This window comes from Ovis canadensis, chromosome 4, assembly GCF_042477335.2.
Source record: "Ovis canadensis isolate MfBH-ARS-UI-01 breed Bighorn chromosome 4, ARS-UI_OviCan_v2, whole genome shotgun sequence".
Classification (NCBI taxonomy): Eukaryota; Metazoa; Chordata; class Mammalia; order Artiodactyla; family Bovidae; genus Ovis; species Ovis canadensis.
The window spans coordinates 96,590,433-96,616,599 of record NC_091248.1 but is presented as its reverse complement, the minus strand read 5'-3'; the positions used below and the strand labels follow the sequence as shown (position 1 = coordinate 96,616,599).

The 26,167-nt window shown below is 40.7% G+C and overlaps 1 protein-coding gene across 3 annotated transcripts in view; it reads left to right on the top strand.

Annotated features, from left to right (window-relative positions):
* Positions 1–26,167, top strand: part of POU6F2 (POU class 6 homeobox 2) — a 503,169-nt gene that overhangs the window by 212,432 nt on the left and 264,570 nt on the right. For all 3 annotated transcript variants that reach the window (XM_070292382.1, XM_069588256.1, XM_069588255.1), the window contains 2 exons: positions 21,237–21,325; positions 24,639–24,867. In XM_070292382.1, the coding sequence (XP_070148483.1) occupies positions 21,237–21,325; positions 24,639–24,867 (318 nt within the window). The remainder of the gene's footprint in view (positions 1–21,236; positions 21,326–24,638; positions 24,868–26,167) is intronic.

Genomic DNA, 26,167 nt, shown 5'->3' with positions numbered 1-26,167 from the left:
GGAGTAGTGTTGACTTATAATGTTATGTTAGTGTCAGGTGTATGGATTATTGCAAAATATTGACAGTAGTTCCCTGTGTTATAGGTCCTTGGTGGTTGTCTGTTTTATGTACAGTAGTGTGTATGTGTTAATCCCAAACTCTTAATTCCTTATTATTATAATACAGAAGATGACATACAAATCTCAATTACTATTACATACTCCAGACTGAAGTCTGGAGTTACCATATTCTCAACATCAAACCTCTAAGAATCCAGTATTCCACCAACCTGATAGAAAGTTCAGGATGAGACTTGCATTCCTTGTCAGTTGTCATAAATGCCAGCCTCCTCTTATGCCAAGAGCCTCAGTCCTTCTCTGATAAACAATAAAGAGGGACAGTTTAGTCCATGAGAAAGGACAAACTGGTCCATGTGGATGGACCATTAAATCACAGACTTATTTGCACAGCAATAGAACCATCATGAAGATTAGAGTCACTCAATCTATTAATTTTTCTTTTTCTCAATTTCAGTTGCCTTTCCCCCCTCAGGTGCAGAAACTTTGGGTCAATGCCAATTTGTTTAACTGGATTTTTAAAATAAGCACCAAAAATATCAAGCTGTTCTTTTAAGCTCTTATAGTGAACTCAGCCAAATCAATTAAGCAAATTGCTTTCAAAAATACCTACCAATTCCAAATAAACCTCTTCCTTACTTCAGAGATAGTATATAGCAAGGTTTATGCAGAGAAAAATTTTCCAGTTGAATTACCCACTTCTCAATGCAGGGGATTTGAAAGGGAAATGCTGACATGATCTCAGCCATGGTGGTGAGAGAGTGCAGCTCTAATCCAGCAGGGCTGTTTTGACAGAGGTTAGGAACAAGGCAATACTGGCCTGGAGGTGCTTTCCATGCTGTGACCTGATTTGTCTGTGCCTTCGGTGGGGCACTAAGGGCTTCCCTTGTGGTAAAGAATCTGCCTGCAATGTGGGAGATCCTGGTCCAATCCCTGGGTTGGGAGGATCTGCTGGAGAATGGAAAAGCTACCCACTCTAGTATTCTGGCCCGGAGAATTTCATGGACTGTATAGTCCTTGGGGTCGCAAAGATCCAGACACAACTGAGTGACTTTCACTTTGGTGGGGCACTCAGATTAAAAATACCTGCATTCATTTTTCCCTCCTCTTTAGTGTGATTAAATAAATACACATGAAATCTAAAACACCACCTGGAAGGTTTCTCGGTTTTCTTTTTCCCCTTTGTTTGCCATCTCACTTCTCACCTAACATTTCAGCAACAGAAGCACAAGAGCTGTGTTTTCGTGTGAGTGGTAATATGTAAACCAGAACAAACAGAGGACATAGGAAAGGTGGAGAAAAGTTAGATATATAAGCAAGAAAAAGTGAGTTATTGATTTTATTGACTGGTCTGTTAACTTCTGACATTGCAATAAAGTCTTATTTATTTGTATACAGAAGACTCAATTACATAGATACATATCATTTTAACAACTGGGTTATTTACAGGAGAATTGCAGCTTCATAAATAATATAGAGCTGGGATTTCTCAAGCTGATGTTTATCCATTGTTGCCTAGGGAAGTGGTGATGGCTATGCACATACCTCTGTGGAGTCATTAGAACAACATCGCGATAGGCTTGGGGAAAAGAAAGGAGGGGGGCAAGGAACAAGAGGGAAATAAGGACAAGAGTCTCAGCACAGCTAAAATATATAGTAAATAATCCTGGGTTCGTCAGATCCAGATAGAGTCTCCTCCCTCCTGAAAGCTGTCAATGGAGACAACCAGGTTCAAGGATCAAGGTCTTAAAACTTTCCTTCATATTTTGTTATACAAGCCATAAAGATTCTATTACAAATCTTGGTTTAGGAATTTAAAAAAATGAAGGATATGTTTCAAAGGAAGTTTTAAAGAGAGGGTCAAGAACTCCCAAACATCTTCCCTTGGGGGGACAACTGAAGGAAATGGAGATTGACTTCCTGGGGCTGCCCCTCATCCTCCAGGGGTCCCGGAAGTCTTGTACAGGGGATCTCCTGAAACAAGTCTTTATTTAACTATTAGTTTAATGCATAGCTTCCCTGCTAGGCTGTAAGCCTCAGAGGCCCAGGAACCACATCTGGTCATTATGCAGTCCATATGTGTTGGGAATGAGTGAGCAGGAGAAGTGGACAACACAGTACTATTTTCTGAGTCCCTAGCATCTTGTAAAATACCTGCCACCTAGCAAGAACTTAATGCCATGATGAGTGAATGATCAAAGAGTAGGGTTAAGGATCCCAACTTTCAAATGAGGTGGCTAGAGCTCACATTTGGTTTTGGATTCAGAACCCAGACCCAGATTTTAGGACTCTGAATCCCACAAGAATAACTCCCCTACAGATCAAGAACCTGACTGCTCCTGATGCAAGTGCAGATAAATGGCGGCTATAAGAAAATACAAACATATCTTGGCTACTGTGACTAATGCTTCAGTGAACATGGGAGTGTAGAATTTGCTTCATTTCCTTAGAGTATATACCCTAAAATGAGATTCCTGGATTGCATGGTAGTTCTGTTTTTATTTTGAGGAGTCTCCATACTGTTTTCCATGACAGCTGCACCATTTTACATTCCCATCATTAGTACACGAGATTTCCATGTTCTCTACATCTTTGCCAACATGTGTTGTCTTTTTTTTTTTTTTTGAGCTATTCTAACAGGTGTGAGATGATAGCTCTTTGTCCACAATAGCCAAGATATAGAAACAACCTAAGTGTTCATCCAGGGATGGATGGAGAAAATGTAATGTAGACATACAATGGGATACTATTCAAAGAGAAAGAATCCTCTGTATGCCGCATGAACAGACCTGGAGTACACTATGCTAAGTGAAATAAGCCAGACGCAGAAGGACAAACACTTCATGATTCTACTTATGTGAGGTATCTTAAATTTTCAAACTGATAGAAACAGAGAGTTGAACGGCAGTTGCCAGGAGATGGGATGGGGAAGGGGTTGCTCCTCAGTGCGTTTAACATTTCAGTTATTCAAAATGAATAAGTTCTATATAGGTACTGCATTGTGCCTATTGTTAACAATACTGTATTGTGTACTTAAAATTTTGTTGAGGGTAGAGCTCATGTTAAGTGTCCTTACCACAGTAAAGTAAAATAAAATACAAACAGAACCCAGGCTGTGCCCTGAGCAGTCACTTGCTGTTTACTCACTCGTGAGGGCAGTCACTACCTCCTGTGTGGCTGTGTCTATTCAGATTTTGAGTCCGCTTATATATACACCTGTGCTTAGAATCCACTTAGAAGCCAAGTTCTTTTTTGGACTCATGTTTGTACGCCACCCAGCCCATGTATAGATTCCTAGGCATCAATTGCACCATTGTGGCCAAAGCCATCACTGCCAGACATTGCCCTGAAAATTGTACCTTCCACTTGGAAAATGTAATTTCTTTTTTTACTTTTGTACCCTAGCTCACACTTGCCTGTGTGTCCTTCTGTCCTGAGTGCTCTCTCCCCTGGGTCAGAGCTGGGAGCAGTGCCTGTCTTCCCTCTGCCCCAGAGCCCTTGCAAACCTCCAGGGGAGGTTGCTGTCGGATCCTGCTCCGTCTTGTCTCTGTGCACCTCTCCTGACTCACCTGTGAGCTCTACCCTGCCCTTGGGGCATTGACAATGTTTGAAGCTAATGTTGAGCATCTTTGTCAGATCAAACAGCTGTGGCCACAGTTCCCAGGCCTGCTGTCTAGAGCGCTGCCCACTCTGTGTACAACAGCCCTTCTGGACGTTGCACTTAGATATGTGGACCGCGGCATAGGGCTCTGTCTCCCTTGTAGTGTAACAGTAATGATAAGAACAACGACAATGATAAGAAAGCTCAACTTGACTGTTCACTATGTACCAGAAACGTTGATTATATAGATTAGTGTACATAATCCTCGCTTAATGAGGGAGGTACTATTCTTATTTTAATTTTACAGATGATGAAACTGAGCAGAGGAAGATTTAGTCACTTGAGCTCCCATCTCTGGTACATGATAGAGACAGCGAGCAATCCGGCTTCAGAGCCTGTGCTCCCCACCATGAGGCACTCCCGCTCCCTTTACGTCTCTCCCTGGAGCTGGCCTTTAGCAGTGACAGGTCTCCTGACAGATTGTCACCATGTTCACCCCAAGTCCTCACCACCCCCATCTGCAAACCCGAGAGATAGAAGCCAAAGGTGGGAGCATCTCCAGTATTTATAGGGCTCACCAGCACCAGTGTGTAGGATGGATGAGAAACAGACCGGCCAGAGGCAGGATGACTGTACCCAGGGTCTGAGTGACAAAAAGGGCAGCTGGAACAGAGAAGGGGGAGTGGCATGCAAGGCTGGAGTGCAAGATTTGGGGATACGCTGGTTGGCTGTCTCTGGGGGAAAAGGGGTGAAGCAGAAAGACCAGGCAAAGAGAACTTAGAGATTTGCTTTGGGAGCATGTGTGATGAGAAGGGTGAACACAAATGGTAATTGGGTATTTGGGAGGAACTGGAGCTTTTGAGAGGGGAGATGATGAGGTTTTTTTGTTTGTTTGTTTGTTTTAGACTTGAGGGAAATGTGCTGTTCAGATCACTGGGCAATACTTCAGAGGAGTTTTTAGATATGCCAGTTTAGATTCAGCCATCATCTTCATTCTCCAGTCTTCCTGCATTTTTTTCCTATACCCAAATTCATTCTTGGATATCGGTCGCATATGATTTTACAGGTTCCTCGAAAGGGTGTTCTCTGTGGCCTTGTGCGTTCCCCATTCCTTCTTCATCAAGATCACCTGTGAGTGGATAATCATTTGTAATAATGCTCCACTAATAACTGATAGTGAAGCCAACTTTGTTGAGATTTTATTTTTGCCAAGCACAGTGCTGGGCTCTTTTCACCCTGTAATCTGTTTCCCTATCAAAACTATAATACAGGTGCCATGACTACCTCCATTTTACAGTTGAGGAAACTCAAGATTAGAGAGGTTGAGTAACTTATCCAGAGCCACACAGACATCACAGGTGAAGCAAAGATGAAGACACGATTCTTTCTAACTCCAGGCTGTATTGTCAGAATACAATGGCTGGGCGCTCAGAGGAGGCCTCGATGTCCTCTTCCTGAACACAGTTTCACAGAATAACAACAGACAAGGTCACTCTGAACAGGATGGATTGGGATAAAACCAAGATCACTTCATAGTCATGTCCAAAGACAGACGAAAACAAGAACGTTGTCAAGACCACAAAATGACCAGCTAGTCGCCCGTCCTGGCTAATAATCAGTGAATATTTTCTTTTTCCAATTATAGCTTTAACTCCTCCTTCTTTCCTATCTTCTATACAAGAATTATTAAAATATTCAATCATAAGATTGCTCTGACTTCCAGATAGCATCCAGTCCAGAGCAAACCCCACTTTCTCAAACCCTCTCTAAAAATCACTCAACCGAAGCCCAAATGGATGTCATCTTTTCTTACTGTGATGCCCCATTGCAGTCTCCCTCCTGTCAATGAGTCTATAAATCAAGTTCAACTACATGGTAGTCTTTGGCTGCAGCATGTTGACATTTCTAAACACACCTCATCATACACATTCTTAGATTTGCACACATCTCATAGATTTGCTTACAGTGTGGCTTGAAGCCCCAGACTTGACCAAATGTGGGTCTGAATCCCATCTCCTCTTTCTCTTCTTCCTTTTAAAAAAAATAAGCTGTGGATGTATGTCTGTTGCTGAAATTTTCTGAACATGAGTTCTGATATCATGATTGGGGGGTGGGGTTGGTATGAAGATTAAATTAGGTGACGTATGTAGTATATTCTAGTCTATTGCCAGACTGATGCTCTAGAAATGTTGGTTTCTTTCACCGATCCTTTCTTGATTGAATCTTTTCTTCTAAATAAGGCATTTTGTCCAACTATCATATTCTAGTCATGAAGTCTGATTCACCAAATCTTGAGGATATCTAGTTTACACTATTACCTATTCTCTGTGCTGAGAGAGTTCCAGGAAAACCTCTACTTCTGCTTTATTGACTATGCCAAAGCCTTTGACTGTGTGGATTACAACAAACTGTGGAAAATTCTTCAAGAGATGGGAATACCAGACCACCTGACCTGCCTCCTTAGAAATCTGTATGCAGGTCAGGAAGCAACAGTTAGAACTGGACATGGAACAACAGACTGGTTTCAAATAGGAAAAGGAGTAGGTCAAGGCTGTATATTGTCACCCTGCTTATTTAACTTCTATGCAGAGTACATCATGAGAAACGCTGGACTGGAAGAAGCACAAGCTGGAATCAAGATTGCCAGGAGAAATATCAATAACCTCAGATATGCAGATGACACCACCCTTTTGGCAGAAAGTGAAGAGGAACTAAAAAGCCTCTTGATGAAAGTGAAAGAGATTGAAAAAGTTGGCTTAAAGCTCAACATTCAGAAAACGAAGATCATGGCATCCGGTACCATCAGTTCATGGGAAATAGATGGGGAAACAGTGGAAACAGTGTCAAACTTTATTTTGGGGGGCTCCAAAATCACTGCAGATGGTGATTGCAGCCATGAAATTAAAAGATGCTTACTCCTTGGAAGGAAATTTATGACCAACCTAGACAGCATATTAAAAAGCAGAGACATTACTTTGCCAGCAAAGGTCCATCTAGTCAAAGCTTTGGTTTTCCCTGTGGTCATGTATGGATGTGAGAGTTGGACTGTGAAGAAGGCTGAGCGCTGAAGAATTGATGCTTTTGAACTGTGGTGTTGGAGAAGACTCTTGAGAGTCCCTTGCACTGCAAGGAGATCCAACTAGCCCATCCTAAAGGAAATCAGTCCTGAACATTCATTGGAATGAATGGGAGAGAAGGGGATGACAGAGGATGAGATGGTTGCATTACATCACCAACTCAATGGACATAAGTTTGAATAAACTCTGGGATTTGGTGATGGACAGGGAAGCCTGGCGTGCTGCAGTCCATGGGTTCACAAAGAGTTGGATAGAACTGAGCGACTGAACTGAACTGAACTGATTCTCTATGCCATAATTTGTAGATATATTAAGACCAATGAATACTAATGCATTTTATTCATTCTGAGATACATAGCATTCTTGCTCATATTTTAATGTGACATCTTAAAGGGAAGATTTTAGGACAAAAATTGGGATGTGTCTTATAATCAGTGTCATGTCTTGGTTTAATTGGCAGCTTTTTGTGTTGTTGTTCTTGGTGGATTATATATTCATATAATATTCATGAATTTTATATCAGTAGCATCCTAGATTTCATAAAATGTGGTATATATTTTTAAATGACTGGACAGCTCTTCTTCCACTCTTTCACATTTTCACCATTGTAGTTAATGGTTGGCTCTGTTTTCTATTTCAATTCAGAGACTAACTGCCATTGTAAAGCCAAATGTAAGCTCAAGAAGTTGAGTTTTTAAAGTATTTGGACTTGAAACCTTGCTGTTATCATCTGAGTCCAACTCATGTTTCGTGGGCATATTTGTATAATATGAGCTCTGACACAGAGCCAAAAATAAGTTAATATAGCAAATGGAAATTGCTACGCATTTGATCCTGTCATGTAATGGAGTTAAAATAATGCTAAAAAACAATCTGAACAAGTTCTGTGAAGCTTTTGTTCTATTTGACTTTAAGTGAAACAAAAATCTTCAGAACAAGAGGACAACAAAATAATGCTTTGCTAAAAGGATGAAAGAATATGACCTAAATCTATTAGTGATAGAACACTCTATGAATGCACTCAAGTTAATAGCATCTGTTAGCAATAGATACTTTTTCAATTACAGTAATGCTAAGAAATAAATAGGCTAAGTGAGAGAAAAATGGTCGGAGACACATGAATTGGACTAGTTGTTTGACTGTTCAGTTTTTTATAAACAATTCTCAAGGGGCAGAAATCTAACCAACAATCTATTGATGGGTCATTAATTTGAGTTTCCATATTCTGGATCTACTTCCTCTTATTTCAGGGACAGTGTTTTGTTGCCCCAGCTCCAAAGGTTTGGCGGCACTTAGCAAACTGTACAGTGAGTTGTGCGACCTCCTTTTCTTCCTGCCCAATCTTGTGTTGTCATGCTGTCATAGAAGCTCCATTACTGTAAGGGCTTGCTAACTAGGTGTGATGCTACAATTTCATGCGATGTAATTCCTCCGGGGTATTTCCTTCCTGTCCTTTGCTGGGTTCTAAATGACCCCACTTTCACCAATCTTTCGTTGCACGCAAGAGTGATCGCAAATGCTACCCTTTTGGAGTATCTGTGTGGAAATGCAGTTTTATTTCAGCTTTAAGGGGTTTAAAAATTTTATTCCCCCTTTTTAAAAGCAGTGCTCTGGCTACTTTTGCAAAGAATGTGCTGTTCTGAGAGTAAATAACTGAAATGGAGAGGCAGACTCTTATCTTCATGGAACCTCACAAATGGAAAAGCAAAGATATGGAAAGAGAAAGTGTCAGGAAAATTGCCATAAATCACAGAGCAAGGATATTGGGCTACATCTGGCATCAGTTTTGTTGTGTTTTAAAAAGGATAAATATGCTTCCCTTTAAGAATGTAGTAGCAACTCTTCCCGCTGTGAACCTCTTCACTGGGAGTCCTCCCACCGGGTTGCACAGAGTGAGACATGCTCCAGGGTTATTACTGTGAGAGAGTGTGTCTCTGGAATGTTTGCTTTCCCTGTATTCTCACTTGTCCCCGCCCAGAGGATGTAACAGTCCACTGCCAATGTCTGCTAAAATCTGAGCGTTTTAGGTGCAGTTACACTTCAAATGCCACCCAAGGGAATGAAGGAAGGAAGTTGGAGAGGAAGGAAGGGAGGAAAGTAGGAAGGAGGGAGGGAAGGAAGAAGGCAGGAAAGGAGTTACAAACTCAAAACCAGTGCTTCTCACACTTCATTGTGAGTATGAATCACCCGGGGATTTTCTTTCAAGGCAGATTCTGATTCAGGGAGTCTGAGACCCTGGATGGACTGAGACCTGCAGGTCTGCCTTCTTAGCAAGGTCCCAGGTGATGCTGACGCTGCTGGTCCAGAGATCACATCTTGAACACGGAGACCCTAAACTAAATGCAGCTGTCTTTTTGCTGATTATGAACATTATCTTAAAGGAGACTGGGATGCTTACTTTTTAGGAACTTGTCAGGATATATCTGGGAACAAACGGGACACAGGAAAAACCTGTGGAAGTCACTGGACTTCTCTGGTGGAAGTCACTCTCCCTCAGTGTGTTCCATTTTCCTTTCTCCATCACCTACCTCCCAGACCGGGTACCTAGAGGTGTCTGGAGCCAGGGTCCACTAAGTACAGAGGAAAATATCCCCCGAATATGGTTTCTATCCCGATGTTGGGATTTATTGTATTCTGTCTCTCTGGGACATTTCATGTGACTTACAAGGTAGTGTAAGTCTTGGAGTCAGATGGAATTGGGTTCCAATCCCAATTCAAATTCACTAACTGTGGCCACAGGTGAGTTGCCTAACCTGTGTAAACCTCAGTTTCCAGATCTGTGAAAGGGGAATGATAATCCTGTAACACAGGGCTTCTTTGGAGATTTAATGAGAAAATGTGTACAAAATACTAAACAAAGTGTCTGGCCTAAAATAAGTAATCCATGGATTCTAGCTATTATAAAGTATTTGAGCAGTGGAGTAGTCTAGCTGATACAGATGTGGGCTTTCATCGATCAGATAGCCTGGGATATAGTCACGTCTATATCACTAACTGGCTTCTGAGGTGGCTCAGAGGTAAAGAATCCACCTAACAATGTAGGAGGCAAGAATTCAATCCCTGGTCCAGGAAGATCCCCTGGAGAAAGAAATGGCATCCCACTCCAGTATTCTTGCCTGGGAAATCCCATGGACAGAGGAACATGGTGGGCTACAGTCCATGGGGTTGCAAAAGAGTTGGGCATGACTTAGTAACTGAACAACAACAACTGTCACTAATTAGGTATGTACATAACAGTGAGTTACCCTCTGTAAAGCTTAGTATCCTGTACAAATGGACATAGTAATCATAAGCACCCTATAGGGTTATTATAAGGGTTAATGGGTTTCCCAGGTGGCCCAGTGGGTAAAGAATCCGCCTTCAATGCAGGAAATGCAGGAGGTGTGGGTTTGATCCTTGGGTGGGGAAAATCCCCTGGAGGAGGGCATGGCAACCTACTCCAGTATTCTTGCCTAGAGAATCCAGAGGACAGAGGAGCCTGGCGGGGTACAGTCCATAGGGTCACAAAGAGTCGGACACAACGGAAGTGAGTGAGCACACACACATGCACGCATAAGGGTTAATGCTGCTGCTTATTCGCTCAGTCGTGTTGGGCTCTTTGTGACCTCATGGACTATAACCCGCCAGGTTCCTCTGTCCATGGGATTCTCCAGGGAAGAATACTGGAGAAGGTTGCCATTCCCTCCTCCAGGGGATCTTCCCGACCCAGGGATCAAACCTAGCTCTCCCACATTGCAGGTAGATTCTTTACCATCTGAGCCACCAGGGAAACCCAAGGGTTAATTATACATATATATGTGTGTGTAATTAATGTATTATTTGGCACATAGAACTTTATATATCAAGCAAATTATACCAATATCTCTATAAAATGATCAAGGCAAAATAATTATCTATTCAAAAGTAGGAACATTTTAGGAGTTGGTCAGACATTTCTTATGCCTGGAGGAGTGAAAAGAGAGAGCTGCTATGACTCCTCAAATCCTACCACGTCACCCAGAAGCTCCTGAATGCTTTTGGACAGACCAGTGTCCCTCTGCAACAAAGCAGACACAGGACAAAAGGAGAATGGGGAAAAATGTCCAATGCAATGAGTTTTTCATTAATCTGAATTGTTTCAATTTAAAGAATTTTCCTTTAATCAGAAAATACACCCGTTGGGGTGGGAGAAAGGCTTTAAAATGTGTGTATAGTCAGATCATGAGAGTATGTAGCAATTTAAAAAATATTTGTACTTGGCAAAGTGAAATGTTGAGATCTTTCTATTCTCACAATCATTAATTGGCTGCTTTAATTGGACTGCCCTGTGAAATCTCAGTCTGGAAAAGTCAACAGTCTGTGATGATCTAATCACCTGCTCTTTGCAGTCACTGTGGATGTAGGGCCATGCGCCTGCTGTACTTAGGGTCTCTGAGATCTTGTACCGCATGTGTTATCAGAAGCGACTACACCCAGAGGCCATCATTTCCAATTGAAAAAATGATTTCTTCCATTGTGGCTCATGGTTAAATCATATTCTGAATGTCAGTTCAGCAGCCTTCTTGCTGCTGAAAGGTTGTGCAGAGTTCAGACCTCTGGAAGGCATGTAGGTCTGGAGAAGAGGGAACCCATACATCATTGTGGTTTCCACCTGACTTCCGTCTGAGCCAGGAGTTTGAGCTCGTGTAACCACGACATAGCTCCCTCTATTTCATCTTCATTTCCTTCTCAGAGTTGGGGTCCAAGTATCTACAGGCACACCTTGTTTTATTGTGCTTCACTTTAATATGCTTCACAGTCATTACATTTCTTTACAAATTGAAGATCTGTGGCTACCCTGTGTTATCAGATGATGGTCAGCATTTTTATAAGTATTTTAAAATTACAATGTATACATTTCTTAGACATAATACTATCTCATACTTAATGGGCCACAGTATAGTGTCAGAATAACTTTTATATGCACTGGGAAACCCCCCAAACTTGTGTGAATTGCTTTTTTGCATTTTTTGCTTTGTTATGGTGGTCTGGAACTGGATACACAGTGTTCCTAAGGTCTGCCCATCTTGGGGGCTGCTCACCTAAGAACCTTAATATACTGAAAACAGTTTAAAAACTCAATGAGACTTTTGATGGGGCAGGTCTGTAGGTCAGGGTGGCTGCAAGGAAAGCCTTGCAGATATTAGAAACAAACCCAAGAGTTGCTGTAAGAGGCTGGTAGCAGGGCTATTGCGAAAAGAACCATAGCGACTTCTGACCCTACCACTTGTACTGTGACGATGGCAAGAAAAATGGACTAGCTTCCCTCCCTTCTGCCTCATCTCCACCCTAGAACATGCACGCGCGCACGCGCGCACAGACACACACACACACTCTCTTCATGTAAGCTTGCACCAAAATTTTAAAGCAAATTATCAGCTTGGACCAGTTCAAGCATATTTAAGGTTCACTTCAGTTCAGTCGCTCAGTCGTGTCCGACTCTTTGCGACCCCATGAATCGCAGCACCCCAGGCCTCCCTGTCCATCACCAACTCCTGGAGTTCACTCAGACTCACGTCCATCGAGTCAGTGATGCCATCCAGCCATCTCATCCTCTGTTGTCCCCTTCTCCTCCTGCCCCCAATCCCTCCCAGCATCAGAGTCTTTTCCAATGAGTCAACTCTTCACATGAGGTGACCAAAGTACTGGAGTTTCAGCTTTAGCATCATTCCTTCCAAAGAAACCCCAGGGCTGATCTCCTTCAGAATAGACTGGCTGGATCTCCTTGCAGTCCAAGGGACTCTCAAGAGTCTTCTCCAATGCCACGGTTCAAAAGCATCAATTCTTCGGCGCTCAGCCTTCTTCCCAGTCCCACTCTCACATCCATACATGACTACTGGAAAAACCATAGCCTTGACTAGACGGACCTTAGTCGGCAAAGTAATGTCTCTGCTTTTGAATATGCTATCTAAGTTGGTCATAACTTTTCTTCCAAGGAGTAAGTGTCTTTTAATTTCCTGGCTGCAGTCACCATCTGCAGTGATTTTGGAGCCCAAAATAATAAAGTCTGACACCGTTTCCACTGTTTCCCTATCTATTTCCCATGAAGTGATGGGACCGGATGTCATGATGTTCGTTTTCTGAATGTTGAGCTTGAAGCCAACTTTTTCGCTCTCCACTTTCACTTTCATCAAGAGGCTTTTTAGTTCCTCTTCACTTTCTGCCATAAAGGTGGTGTCATCTGCATATCTGAGGTTATTGATATTTCTCCCAGCAATCTTGATTCCAGCTAGTTCTCAGTAATTCATGCATATTTTACCATGGGTAGGTAACCCAGGTGACCTTTAAAACTAGGCCAGTGATTCCACCTCAGAGTGTCTTGATCTCATTTCCTTGTCGTCAAACTTGGCAACTGGTCAGGAGGGGGGAAATCTGTGTTTCGTTAGTGAACGTATAACACTGTTAGTAAGATAGGTCCGCTTCTGAGAAAATACATCTTCTTTTTGATTTCTCCTTTAAGGAATTCATGCCCTGTCTCCCCATTTTAGAGATAGGTACTGAGAACTGATAGAAAACTAAGCAAAATTTATCTTAATTTTCCACCAAATGGTATATTTACATGATCATTGATAATAACATGCTGGTTTGTGAATTCAGTCTTTTTTAGGGGAGAAAAAAGCCATGTCCAAATTCCTCTGGGGACACAAACACTCTTATCAGAATTTGCGCTGATTTGGAAAATGGCCCTCAAAGCAGTTGTAAGTTTACATGCAATTTTCAAAATTTAAAGACCTTTGACAAGAAGGTCCCTTGGGCAGGGCCTGCTTCATGGGCCATCAGCCATCGCAGGCACATGCATCTCATCACCCGGCAGGTTCCCATGTTTGGAACTTAATGCTCTGAGGTCACCATCTTGAAAGTCTTAATAATTCATCTCTGAACTTGTGTTTTGTGACGCAATTTGTGTCCAATGGGACAACAAGAACATGGGGTGGGACGCTGGGAAGCTTGGAGCTCTAGGGGCCCAGCCACTATGTCCCCACCTTCCCAGGACACAGCCGTTCTCAGCCACCTGCTCTGCCCTGGGCGCCCTGGGAACCCTGAAAGCTGGAGCGTAACTGTCACCCTCACACTTCTGCCCTGTGTGGGGATCTGGGCTCAGGTGTGGGGAGAGTCATGCAATCAACTTGCAACTCACCACAATCCAGGCGTCCAGTGCATCCCAGTGTGGAGACTGCAATCCCTTGGGTTTACCCATCTGCCATGGATTAAGTCAGCAATCCTGAGGAAGGGGGAGATTGACTTCTCAGCCCCAGGCTAGGGACTTGCCTTTGCATTTGTCATTGAACCCTGTAAATTATGTAGGCAGCCCTCCTAAGCACGGAAACCAACTCCCTAAATGGACATTAAAACACAGGATCGACACAACCTTCATGTCCCAAGGGGCTGTGCCAGGATCCCCTCAGTAGGTTGAGAGCAAGGACATCATCCCTGAATCCAGTGCAGTGTTGAGCATGACCCCCTAGTAGTGACTTTGCGAGAGGATGTGGCCATTTACTGGCAAAAATGTGTTGAAGTTAGTCAAGCTTCTTAGATCAGGGAACACATTTTTAAAATGAGACAGATCATTTTAAAATCTGTTTTTAAGTTGTTTCAGCACATGTTGATACACATCTTCATTTTAGGAACCGCATACCTAAACACCACCATACCTACATACATACATACATAGGAGCATACATACATTCCAAGCCCAGAGCTGGCCTGCAGCAGATACAAAGGTGACTGAGAAAGAGTCTTTGCCCTGAAAGAATTTATTACTCTTGTAGAGACAGCAGTGCTCAAGGGATAATCCATACCCCCAAAGCTCTCCACATGCCAACAGTGTGTTGTGGAATTTTGCTTAAGTATATTTGATGACTGTCTCTTTTTTCATCTCTTTTCTGAGAGGAAGCATTTACAGAAATTGAGAACTTTATTGGCCTGGATATCACAGGAGTTCAGCTCTGCTTTTATGAGATGGATGTGAAAATAAATGGTAAAAAATTGTTGAACGAAGACTGAAGGGAGATTTCGGAAATTTTGAGAGGGGTAAAAACATAAAGGTTTTCAGAACACATATGGAGTAAGTCTACATGGAGGACTGAAGCAATTATTGAATAATTTTGATAGATATTACAAAAGCATCTTCAGATAGTCAAGTTCAAATAAGGGATTTGTAGGGTTTCTTGTTCTCATTTACCTGGATATCTTGAATCTCTGTTTAACTTTTCATGCTTTTGTACAGCCTTCACATAAATATAACTTTTAAAACCATGAAGGATCTAGACCCCTCACTCAAAGATAACTGGATTTCCTACCACCAAAGGCCAGATAAGTCACCTGCTAACAGAATAAAGGGATCCATTCTTCCCATTAATGTCATGGACATTTACTGTTCTTCTTGCCTCCCTCAGTGGGTGAAGTTATAAGTACTTGACAACAGAACTTGCAAAAATGCACAAACCCTGTGTGAATTAATAAATTTTAGATTTTTCAAGTGCAGCTTATTACTTTAGAGTCTCTAGATCCACTGGGGATCTGTATAGTGTTCTGGACATAAATACATGTGTGACCAGTATCCTAAAGAAAACTTGACAGGCAATAAAAAAAAATTGCAGACAGTAGCAATGGCTCTGGAAAGGTGTTTATAGACACCTCCGCCCCCTCTTGGCATTTAGGAATCTTGAAGAAATTGAAAGAAAGGGAAGTTTAATTTTGAGGGGGCTTCTGCCCTGCTTAGCTGAGTTCACATGCCCAACATGAAATAATAATGCATTCAGCCACCCATCTAATAACAAGCAACCTCTGCATCACCTCACTCCCTGGTGAAAACAGCAGACAATGGGCAGGAAAGGTATAAATGCCAGAAAAAGCTGAGGGATCCCTGTGACCTTCGTGTGATTATGTTTGTGCTAATGCATCACAGACAGAAACCCAAACTGTCCCTCTGAAGAACCCAATTCATTAAAAATGCATTGGTCACTAGCCAGGGAATCTCATGAACTGACTGTTGGAGGAATGGCCGAGGAGAAAGTGGAACTGGTGTATTCCGATGAGCCACTCACACGTGCAACTCTGTTTCCTCCTCCACCTGCTCCTCTATTCTGGAGTGCACATCTCTTTTACTTTTAGAATTGCTAAGATGCACTAAGTCTCGTTTGCTTCAGTTAATAAAAACCATTATACAAAACAATCTTTTTTTTTTTTTTTAATTTGCAGAAGCAAAGCTAACTTGCTATAAGGAATGCAGTGACGGTCATTCAGGAATTCTGACCTTGACCTGGGGGTGGGGAGGCATGCAATTTTTGAGACTCCTTCAATCCAGAAGGTACTAAAAAGGTATCACCACCCCCCTCCCCAGTTCTGTGGATGGCCAGGCCCTCCAGAGCAGAAAGAGCAGCCAGCAGCTTTGCAGATATTAGATACAAGACCAACACTGGAAAGGTAGTGTTGAATGAACCAATGCTCTGACAAGCAGGCATCTTAATGATTAAGTTTTATTGTGATATTTCAGCCCAACTCCTGATCAGTCTTTCAGTGTCTCCAACATTTATGACTTATCCTTTCCTTAGCAGACTTCTATCAGGGATCCCTGTATTTAGAGAAATGACTCCTATTATATAGCTATTTTATTTTATTTCCTGATCATCTTATTATTTATTTTTAACTTAGGTACTCAAAAACTAAAGCCCATTAATATAGTTTGACAATAGAAAAAAAAAAAAAACTGAATGAAGACCCCAAACTGTAAATGTTATAGGAGACTAATTCATTTGCTTTTCAGTCAACAACATTCATTAATTGCATCTGATAAAGCTACAAAAGAAATAAGAAATAGAATATAGCTATTTTAAATTTTATGTTATGATCCTTTTTAAAATCAGGTTTTAGACTCCTTGAGATACCTATGAACATTATAAAATAGATGCATCTGACATGGATTGTCCCCTTGCTAAGCTAGAATGCCACCAGGGTTACAATGGAAGAATGCTTCAGCTGAAGGAACTTGGAGGGCCAAGGGGGTAATGCTGGCTGATGACCCATCTGCTGTTGTAAAACTAATTGTATATGACATCCTCAGCACAGAGAGATTCAGACTTGCCTGGACAGCATCTGAGCCACTGTGTGTTCCAGTGGTCTTCTATCACAAGTGGAGTCTCATAAACATGTACACACTGGCCACCCCTTAGACAGTCTGTCAGTAACCTTATGAAGGATGTATTCAGGAATCTCCACAGACAATTCTGATTCCCAGGCCTGGGTAAGAACTTTTGATCTAACCTATGGTCTTGGTGAGAATTTGGGAGCAAATTGCCAATATCTTTGTGCCATATTACCTGGTCATGTTACCATGGACCAAAGGAAACATTATCCATGAACATCTCACTTCGTAGGCTCTTACAGGCCTGACCGTTTAGTTCAGATCCAAACATTTATCCAGTGGTACAGAGCACACAGGTAGGGTGGGGTGTGAATTAATGGGGAGAGCACACATAGGCATGGGAGTAGGTATTGAGTTGACTTGGAGTAAGAAGATATGATGGGCAAATTAAATATTGTATTGAATGTAAATTAAATCTTATAACTAGTCAAGGGAAATAGCAATTTTGTAACAAACATGCACTTTTCTAAGATATTTACAAATATATGTGCTCATTTAATTCTCACCATAGCAACCCTATGAAAGACATAGAATTATTTCCCCAGGTTTTTGCAAGAGGAAGCTGGTGTATACAATGAAAAAACTGGAAAACCGGCCAAGTTCACACAGATAGTTAACTGGCCAGGCTAAATCTCAACCCAAGTAGAGTTTCAGATTTAAGAGTCCTTGCTTTTAACCTGTCCACCAAACTGCTTTTAGTATCTAAACTAGAATATATAACTGGTAAGGAACTACTGTATAGCACAGGGGGCTCTACTCAACACTCTACGCTCCTGCTGCTGCTGCTGCTGCTGCTGCTGCTAAGTCACTTCAGTCGTGTCCGACTCTGTGCGACCCATAGATGGCAGCCCACCAGGCTCCCCATCCCTGGGATTCTCCAGGCAAGAACACTGGAGTGGGTTGCCATTTCCTTCTCCGCTCAATACTCTATACTCCAATAAAATTAAACAAGCAAAAAAACAAAACAAAATAAACATTGAAATTGTGATTGAATTTACCAAGAAGCTAATAATTTAGAGATATTTCCAAAATTGATGCTAAACAAGAGTAACTAGTGAAGTGGATGCCCATACCTATTTTAAAGGAATTATACCAGCCCCCAATTAAAAGCCAAACCTCTGTTTCCATTGAGTGAATATCCAATCAATGTGAATGATACCTACATTAAGAGCCGGACATAAAGCATTAAACCAGCGAACACAGTCCTTGCCCTTCTAGATCTCACAGTTGCTGCCTGAAAAGTCTAGACTATTAAATTCAGAACAGGCCGCAGAGAGCTTTCTGTGCTTCTTTGATCTCCAGAGAGGTAGCATATTTCCTGGGACTGTGATCAGGAGTAACCTGCCCGACCCATTTAAGTTCACGTTTTCATATCTGTGCCCATATCTAACCTCAAATTCTCTGCTAGCGTACAGCTGAGCCCTGCTTCAAATCTCTCTGAAACCCTTAGCCAATGTCATTTATTCATTCTGACTGCTGTATCCCCTCTCTGACTTCTGAGAAGGCCCCTGATATGGGAGCTGCCTTACGACCCAGACTGATTAGTTTATGGTCCTACAAGGTTGTGCGTGATACATACATTTGGGAGAAATGAAGATGCGCATTAAGGAGAAACATTACTTTTTGATCCAGGCAGAAGAGCATACATAATCTTCTCTAGAGCCTGTGAAAGACTTCATTTTACACATGAAATTGTGTAGAATTGCCCTGGACCCCACTGAACATGGTTTTTGAGAATAACCAGCCTCAAAACAAGCTGCTGTGCGCTGGTGAGAGCCTCCAGCAACAGAAAATAAAATGTAAGCAAATTTAATCTGTGTCAAGTTACAGGTAACAAAGACACCATCTTGTGATACTGTGCCTGAATGGGACAGATCTCAAACATTACATGATGTGGCATTAGAAACAGAATCAAAAAGTGGTCCCAGGACTGATGAAAGAAGTATGAGACAGAAGAGCCTGGCACAGTATAGAAAAAATTTTAAATTAAGAGATATGTATTTTGGGGAATGTGGTTTAAGAGAGTTTAATGTGAAAGCATAAAGATATGTTGAGGTCATTACTGCAAAATAAAAAAGAGATGTGTTTGCAGATAAGCTAAAGATATAAAGAAACATACTTACATCATGATCATGATATGATCAACATCAACATGATTAACATCAGCGATCATTCCTATTTTCATCCAAAAGTCCTGCAGGCCATCATTGCTCCTTTCTGAAAATGAGATAGTGTGAGCATTCCAACAGGAGAGTGAATCAATGGCTGAGGTTTGTTCCCTCCCTACTCAAGATATGTATGTTTAAATTGGGTAAAAAGATTTTTCTCTTTTTCTGTGCATTGTAAAACTTCCTTCTTACAGTCAGATGTAAAAATCCATGTCAGGAAAATACAAAGAACAAATGAATTTTTAAAAGCATCTTCATAAAAATCATCAGAGGAGGTTTTTAACCATTTGAGAATTTACCTAATTGATCGTCACTAGGTATCTGGTCAGCTCTATAAAAGAAGATAAAGCTCTACTGAAAATTTGAAGGCAAAATAGGACTTGAGTGTATAAGAACTGAAGTTGTGAGATTTACACTGCATAAGGCACCTCCCAGTTTAAAGTGCCCTGCTACTCAAGCATAATAAATAAATCACATATAAAAAATTTAGAAGAAAGGTCTCCTGCACATTATGGGAAAATTGTGGGCATCTTATGATGGGTCATCTTACCCTTGTTATTAAATGACAGCAATCATTAAAATGCCAAACATATTTTGACAGAATTCACTTTATAAAATGTCAGCAAGTCTATGTTTTTATTAGTTTGTTCCAAATCAATTTAGAAATTTCAATAGAATGCTTGTAAGTATTCCCTAAGCAATGTCCATTCCTGACTTTCTGCACAAAAAAAATATTACAAATTAATCAGATTTTCAGATTTCTGCATAATGGCTTTGCACATTTATTGCTTAATCCTATTATAAAATGCTGTTATGATTGACACATGGCTGTGGAGATAGAAGTCAATTGAATAATATGTAGCAGTCAATTTTATTTGTAGCTTAATGTGCTGAAGTATTTTTTTCCCCATTTCCATTATTTATAAGTCTGTCCCTTTGGAGAATATATAGAAGAATTCGTTTTAAATGAGCCAATAATACCTTCTTTAAAATTTATAAGTGTGACAGAATCATATCTTTTCTTCTTGGTCATCCATGGCCTGCCAGTAAACAGGGCTTGAATTGTCTTCCACTTGCTATTCATAGGACAAACATCAGAAAAGAGGATCTTGTTAAGGATGGCTTGGAATTGGATTTCAACCACCAAGAAAACAAAAGCTTCCAACTAAGAACCCCAAAAATGGCTGCTAGCTTTATTTATTTGTTTGCTTGTCCATTTATTCCTGTATTTATTGTTACAGCCACTATATCACATTCTATGGTTGGTCCTGAAACAGAGCATATAAGCATACTCAGAGAAGATTTAAGAAGAATTGAAAGATCTGCTATTTTGATTGAATTTTGTTTCCCATGTTTTAGCATCCAACAGGATTCTAGCAAAACAAATATGTTATGTTCTAGGCTCACCACAGTGGGGCTCCTTGGGGGTAGCATGATGGTCAGTTAGCACAGAGGAAATTTGCTTAAGGAGATACATGTACTTTTTAGGACCTAAGTGCCACCACAACAACCTACTGTACAGCATAGGGAACTGTACTCAGTATCTTGTAATAACCTATAAGGAAAAATAACATATATATAATGTACATATATATATAACTGAATCACTGTTCTGTACACCTGAAATTAATACAACATTGTGAATCAACTATAATTCAATTAAAAAAAGGAAAAGTTCTTGTTTTCTGGAAAATGCATCCATGAGAGTCAATGTCTGAAGTATGTATGGAGAAAGAGCTTACGGGTATGAAGCCATGTTAAGGGATAATATAGATGTGCTTGGTCATGTCTGAGATCACACTTTCCCTGGCTTTGGAAAATTAGATTAGGTGTTGCCCACCTACGCATAAAGGACGCAGTTTCGCACACAGGGACCGCATTGGCACCCCCTGCAAGCTGATGTGTAATGCAAGCCTATTAGCACGACGGATGATGGTGCCATTTTCTCTGCTGTCACGGCCTTCTCCCTCCAGGAATGACTTTGTCCATCCCGAATGTCCATTAGCATAATGTATGCAGTTGACAAGTGATTTGAGCTCTGGAGCTATTGATAAAGCACTCTGGCATATCATCTGTGCCTTAATGTTATGTGACACCACAGGAAAATAGGGTCATGTGAAGTTCCCAGGCTGGATTTTATATTAAGGGCGCACTTCTCTTTTGAATTCCAGGGGCCAGAGGAAACCCAGCACTGTCAGACCCAGGCACTCCTGAACACCAGGCCAGTCAGACCCACCCCCCTTTCCCAGTTGGACCACAGGTCAGTATCTTTCAACTGCTGCATTTCCGATGGTTTAACCGTATAAGTAACCAAACAAATAAAATAAGAATGAGTTAAAACCAGTTAACTCCAACAGAGCGAAGATGGTGATAAATTTTTGTATGGGAAGCTGTATGACTACATTATTTATGAAATACCATCAAGAAAAAAGAATGTGTTAGCAGAACTCTTCTCTTTTTCAAGGGGATGTTGATTTTAATCATTTGGAAACTTTTTTTTTCTTAAAACCTACTAAGTTGTGCTGTTGGTTACCATGCAGTTTTCTGGAAAGTAAAACTTTAATGACTGGAGTGTGAAGAAAATTAAGTTATTTCAACCTTACTATAGCCATTTTTTGAAATACAAGACGTGATTTAATATAAAAAAGTTAATGCAATTTTAATGCAAGTTCAGCTTATTGGGTTTGACAATATTGTACATCACATATAGCTCCTGCATTAATAAAGAAATACATTCATTATTTTTTAAAGTCCAATATTTGTTTTTTGCCGCCTGGTGTGGTTATATGAAGATGTAGAACGCAATTATAAAAGGCTGGGCATTAAAAAAAAAATCTCTGTCCTTTAGTGTGAAGCTCTCAGAGTTCACCCACTTTTATGGAGAAAGAAGCTGACCCTTGAGCCTTTCTCCCTCTTTGGCTGTGATAGTTTTTCCTGAAAATGAGTCACTTTCAGCACTTTGGGGATCATCAGTCCAAGCAAAGCTTGAAAACCCACGTTTAGAGCTTGAGTTGGTCTTGACGTTCTTATTCCAGCTGTCACCACATTTCCCTGTGGCCTCAGATTCCAACATCCATCTCAGAGCATGGATGCCTCTGTGCTCCAGACAGAAAGCCTGGGGAGATGCCTGAGCTCTGATGCAGCCCAGAGGGAATTTTATTGGGCATCTCAGAAACTAACTTCTTTTAGTCATGCCGTTTCTAATTTCATGCTTGTGTGTGTGTGTGTGTGTGTGTGTGTGTATGAGCATACCAAGTGTAACAACTCTAATGTCTTCAAGTTAGAAACAGAGCACAACACACCCAATGAGAAGCAAGAGACACTGGGACAAACTAAGAGTACAGGCCCTACTGTAATCCCATGAATTCAATTTTTTAAAACTGCTACAGGCCGCATCAACCAAATCTGTGGCCCGTACATGGTCTGATACTGCCTATTTGCCTGCCCTCTCATCCTGGTATCGCTATTGGCAGCAATATGACACCAGCAGTCTGAAGATCAGCTTATCATTTTGTACTTATTCCTAAAAAAATGCTTATTTTGTCTTTTAGTGTAACTTTTAAAGAGAGGCACAGTTACTTTGTGAGAATTTAGCAGTCTAGCAGATGTATTCGGAGAAGGCATGGCACCCCACTCCAGTACTCTTGCCTGGAAAATCCCATGGACGTAGGAGCCTGGCAGGCTGCAGTCCCTGGGGTCGCTGAGAGTTGGACACGACTCAGTGACTTCACTTTCGCTTTTCACTTTCATGCATTGGAGAAGGAAATGGCAACCCACTCCAGTGTTCTTGCTTGGAGAATCCCAGGGACGGCGGAGCCTGGTGGGCTGCCGTCTATGGGGTCGCACAGAGTCGGACACGACTGAAGCGACTTAGCAGCAGCAGCAGCAGCAGATGTATTAGGTGCTAGTGCCATGGAGTTCAGAGGAGTGGTTCTAAAACCAGGGTGCATGGGGTTCCAGTGCTTCTTTAGAGGGCTCTCTGGAAGGAGTCTTGAGGGGTGACTTTAGGGAATAACCAGAAAGTGGGCCCAGCTCTCCCCACCATGCTTGAGATAAAGCCATCCCACTTCTCCAAATCTGTTCTGTGTATGGAGAGCAGGGTGAGATATGGGCTCTGGAATAGCCTGGCTGGATCTGAAACCCCCTACCCCACTTCTCTGAGTATGTAACTTGAGCATGTTGCTAACTCTCATATGTCATTGGTAGGACATCAGAGTTAATATATGTTAGAATCATGTCTGGCTATTATGCATTGGGCTTTGTACTATGCTTACCTTTTCCTATATAGAATAATACTGTGTTAAAAACAAAAAAGTTGAAACTCCCCAATGAGAGTTTTTTATTGGTTCCTCTAGAAGAAAAATGAGCATGGAATTAGGTCCATTGCTCCTTCAGGGGTGCAATGAAAGTCCCGTATATCACCCTCCTGGTTATCTGGTCTGGTTGCTCAAGGAGTCCTTCCTAATTGTCAGTCATTCTGAGGAGCCGCACGTGTGCTCACAACTGAGCTCAGATACATCTGGTGCTGAGAAGTCCACACCTATGCGGCTGCCTTGCCATGTCAAACAATGGCTGTTGGATAAGTAGTGATTATAAATATGTGTTTTTAGTGTTGTTTTAACTGGACAAAGAATATTAGCATAATAACCAAAGAAATTTTTTAAAGCTTTTAAAATTTATCCTCATCAAATGTCTTTGTTTTCCTATATTCCTCTTTAGATCTTGTCATTATACATGTGTAATGTGTAATTTTACCATTTTAATAGTAATTTCTTAATCATTTACTTAATTATTATCCAGTTAATTTTATATATTCTCATAAATATTTTCTATTTTTCTAGAGATGTCAGAATGACCCATTTTAAAGACTATGTAATATCTTACCATGTTTAATACTGTAACAAACTTTTTCAACATTTATGTATTTTTAAATGTAATGCATATTTTCATTTATCTTTTTTAAAAAATTATATCTTCAGAAATATATCCCAGGAATATTTTCTGAGTCAAAAGAGGATGAATATTTTTGTAGCTCTTGATACGGATTTTCAAACTGATTTCCAAAAGGAAAGCAGTCCACATGTGCGAAATCCATACAGTGATATCCCTATAGATTTACCAGCTTTGGGTAAATCTTTTGCATTTTTTGCTAATGTAGTAAATGAAAATAGTATTTCATTGCTCTTTTTGAATCAACAAATTCCACTGATTCTAATGAGTTCTTTTTGAAACAATAGAATAAGTTAACAGAGAATAAGGTTCAGATATGTAAGAGTAAGGTTCATTAGAAGAAAATATGTACGTGAAAATCCATTTAAAGAATAATATATAAATGTAGAGTATTACTTTGAAATATATTTGTGCTTTCCAAATCAAATAAAAGTTTCCAAAAAATTAATGAAATACAATTTCGATTTTTTTTCTACAAGTCACTCATTTTCTCTGGAATAGGGCTTATTTCTTTGCTACTTGTTCAGGAACTTTCTGACCAAGCTTAAGTGGAAGAAAAATGCTCTAAAAGCCCATATCTTAGTTCCATTGGAAATGAGCTGGGATTGTCTGTTCCCTTGCAGCCACTTCTGACAGCACAGCAGTTAGCCTCTGCAGTTGCTGGTGTGATGCCCGGAGGCACGCCGGCCCTCAACCAGCCTATCCTCATCCCCTTCAACATGGCCGGACAGCTAGGGGGGCAGCAAGGATTGGTCCTCACACTGCCTACCGCGAATCTCACCAACATCCAAGGGCTGGTAGCAGCAGCTGCAGCCGGAGGCATTATGACTCTGCCATTGCAAAATCTACAAGGTAACCCACTGTGTCTCTGTTTCCTATAGGGTGTTATCCACTGACCCCTGTTCTCTATAGTGGACAAGTGCTCTGAATGTTGAATGTGGTTTAAAGTTGCTTTCGCCATACAAGCAATGGAAGGTTTATGTAGGAAGCAAAGTTTCAGGGTGTCTGTAAATCCTGAGTTTGCTCAAGTCATGGGCTGTATCAGTCTTTATGTTTTAATTTTGATTTGAGTCTTTTCAGGGCTTCTGGAAGCATTTATGAGCAATCATTGAATGACACACCAAAAACGCAGATGTCAAATGATTGTGTCATTATTTGAGGACTCAAAATATAATCTCATGGGTTCTTTAATTTAGCCACCTGCAAAGAAAGGTTAGACATTACTTGTTTGTGTGTGAAGTATTTAGAACATCTCAAATAAAAGGTGTCATTTGGAATAATGAACTTATTTTTCTTAATATATTTTAGGTATAATTATTAAATAAAAATTATGTTATTTGAGATCATATTTTATAATGGGAAAAACAGACATATAGAGAACTCTTTTATATAATCATGAGCATATAATAAGAATTGAACTCTAACTTTACTCAGGAAGAGTTCAGATAGCATGAAAGTTTTTATTTTTCATTAGAAGATTTGGTAACACTGACTGATAGACTGATTTACAAAAGACTGTCAGAGGAAGAACTGTTATGATGAAAAATAGCTTGAATATGATGAGGATGCCTAAAAAGGATAAAACAAATTTATTTTGGACTGGTCAAAGAAGGTTGCTTTCTCCATTGATATAAATGTTGGCAAATTTTTTTTTCAGAGTGAGACTTTGGTTGGGCAAGTTATCAGAATAATGATGTAAAGTCCTTTTTTTAGTTGGTCAAAAGTCAGGGCTTCTGTTTTCTCCATTGGTATAAATGTTAGCAATTGAATTTTTTATGGAGTGAGAGTTTGGTTGAGCAAGATATCAGAATAACACATTTAAAGTACTTTTTGTAGCTCAAAAGTCAGGGCCCCTTAAAACCTATTAAATTAGTCAGAGTGTCAGTCCATGGATTAAGGAACAGACCACGTAAGACCTGGTTAACTCTTGACCCAAACTTCTTTACACACTCTATGTTTTAGTGTCCCACCCATTGTGGCCACTTTTTGACTTTCACTTTAATGTTTAAAATAAAGTCTCTCTTATACCATTAAACTGTGCCAAGAAACCTGACGTTCATAAATCATGCATGCTCAGGACACGCTAATGCACAAACTTTGCTTGTTTCAAATTTGAGAGTGCCTGGGAAGCCAGGATCTCAAGATTAAGCAA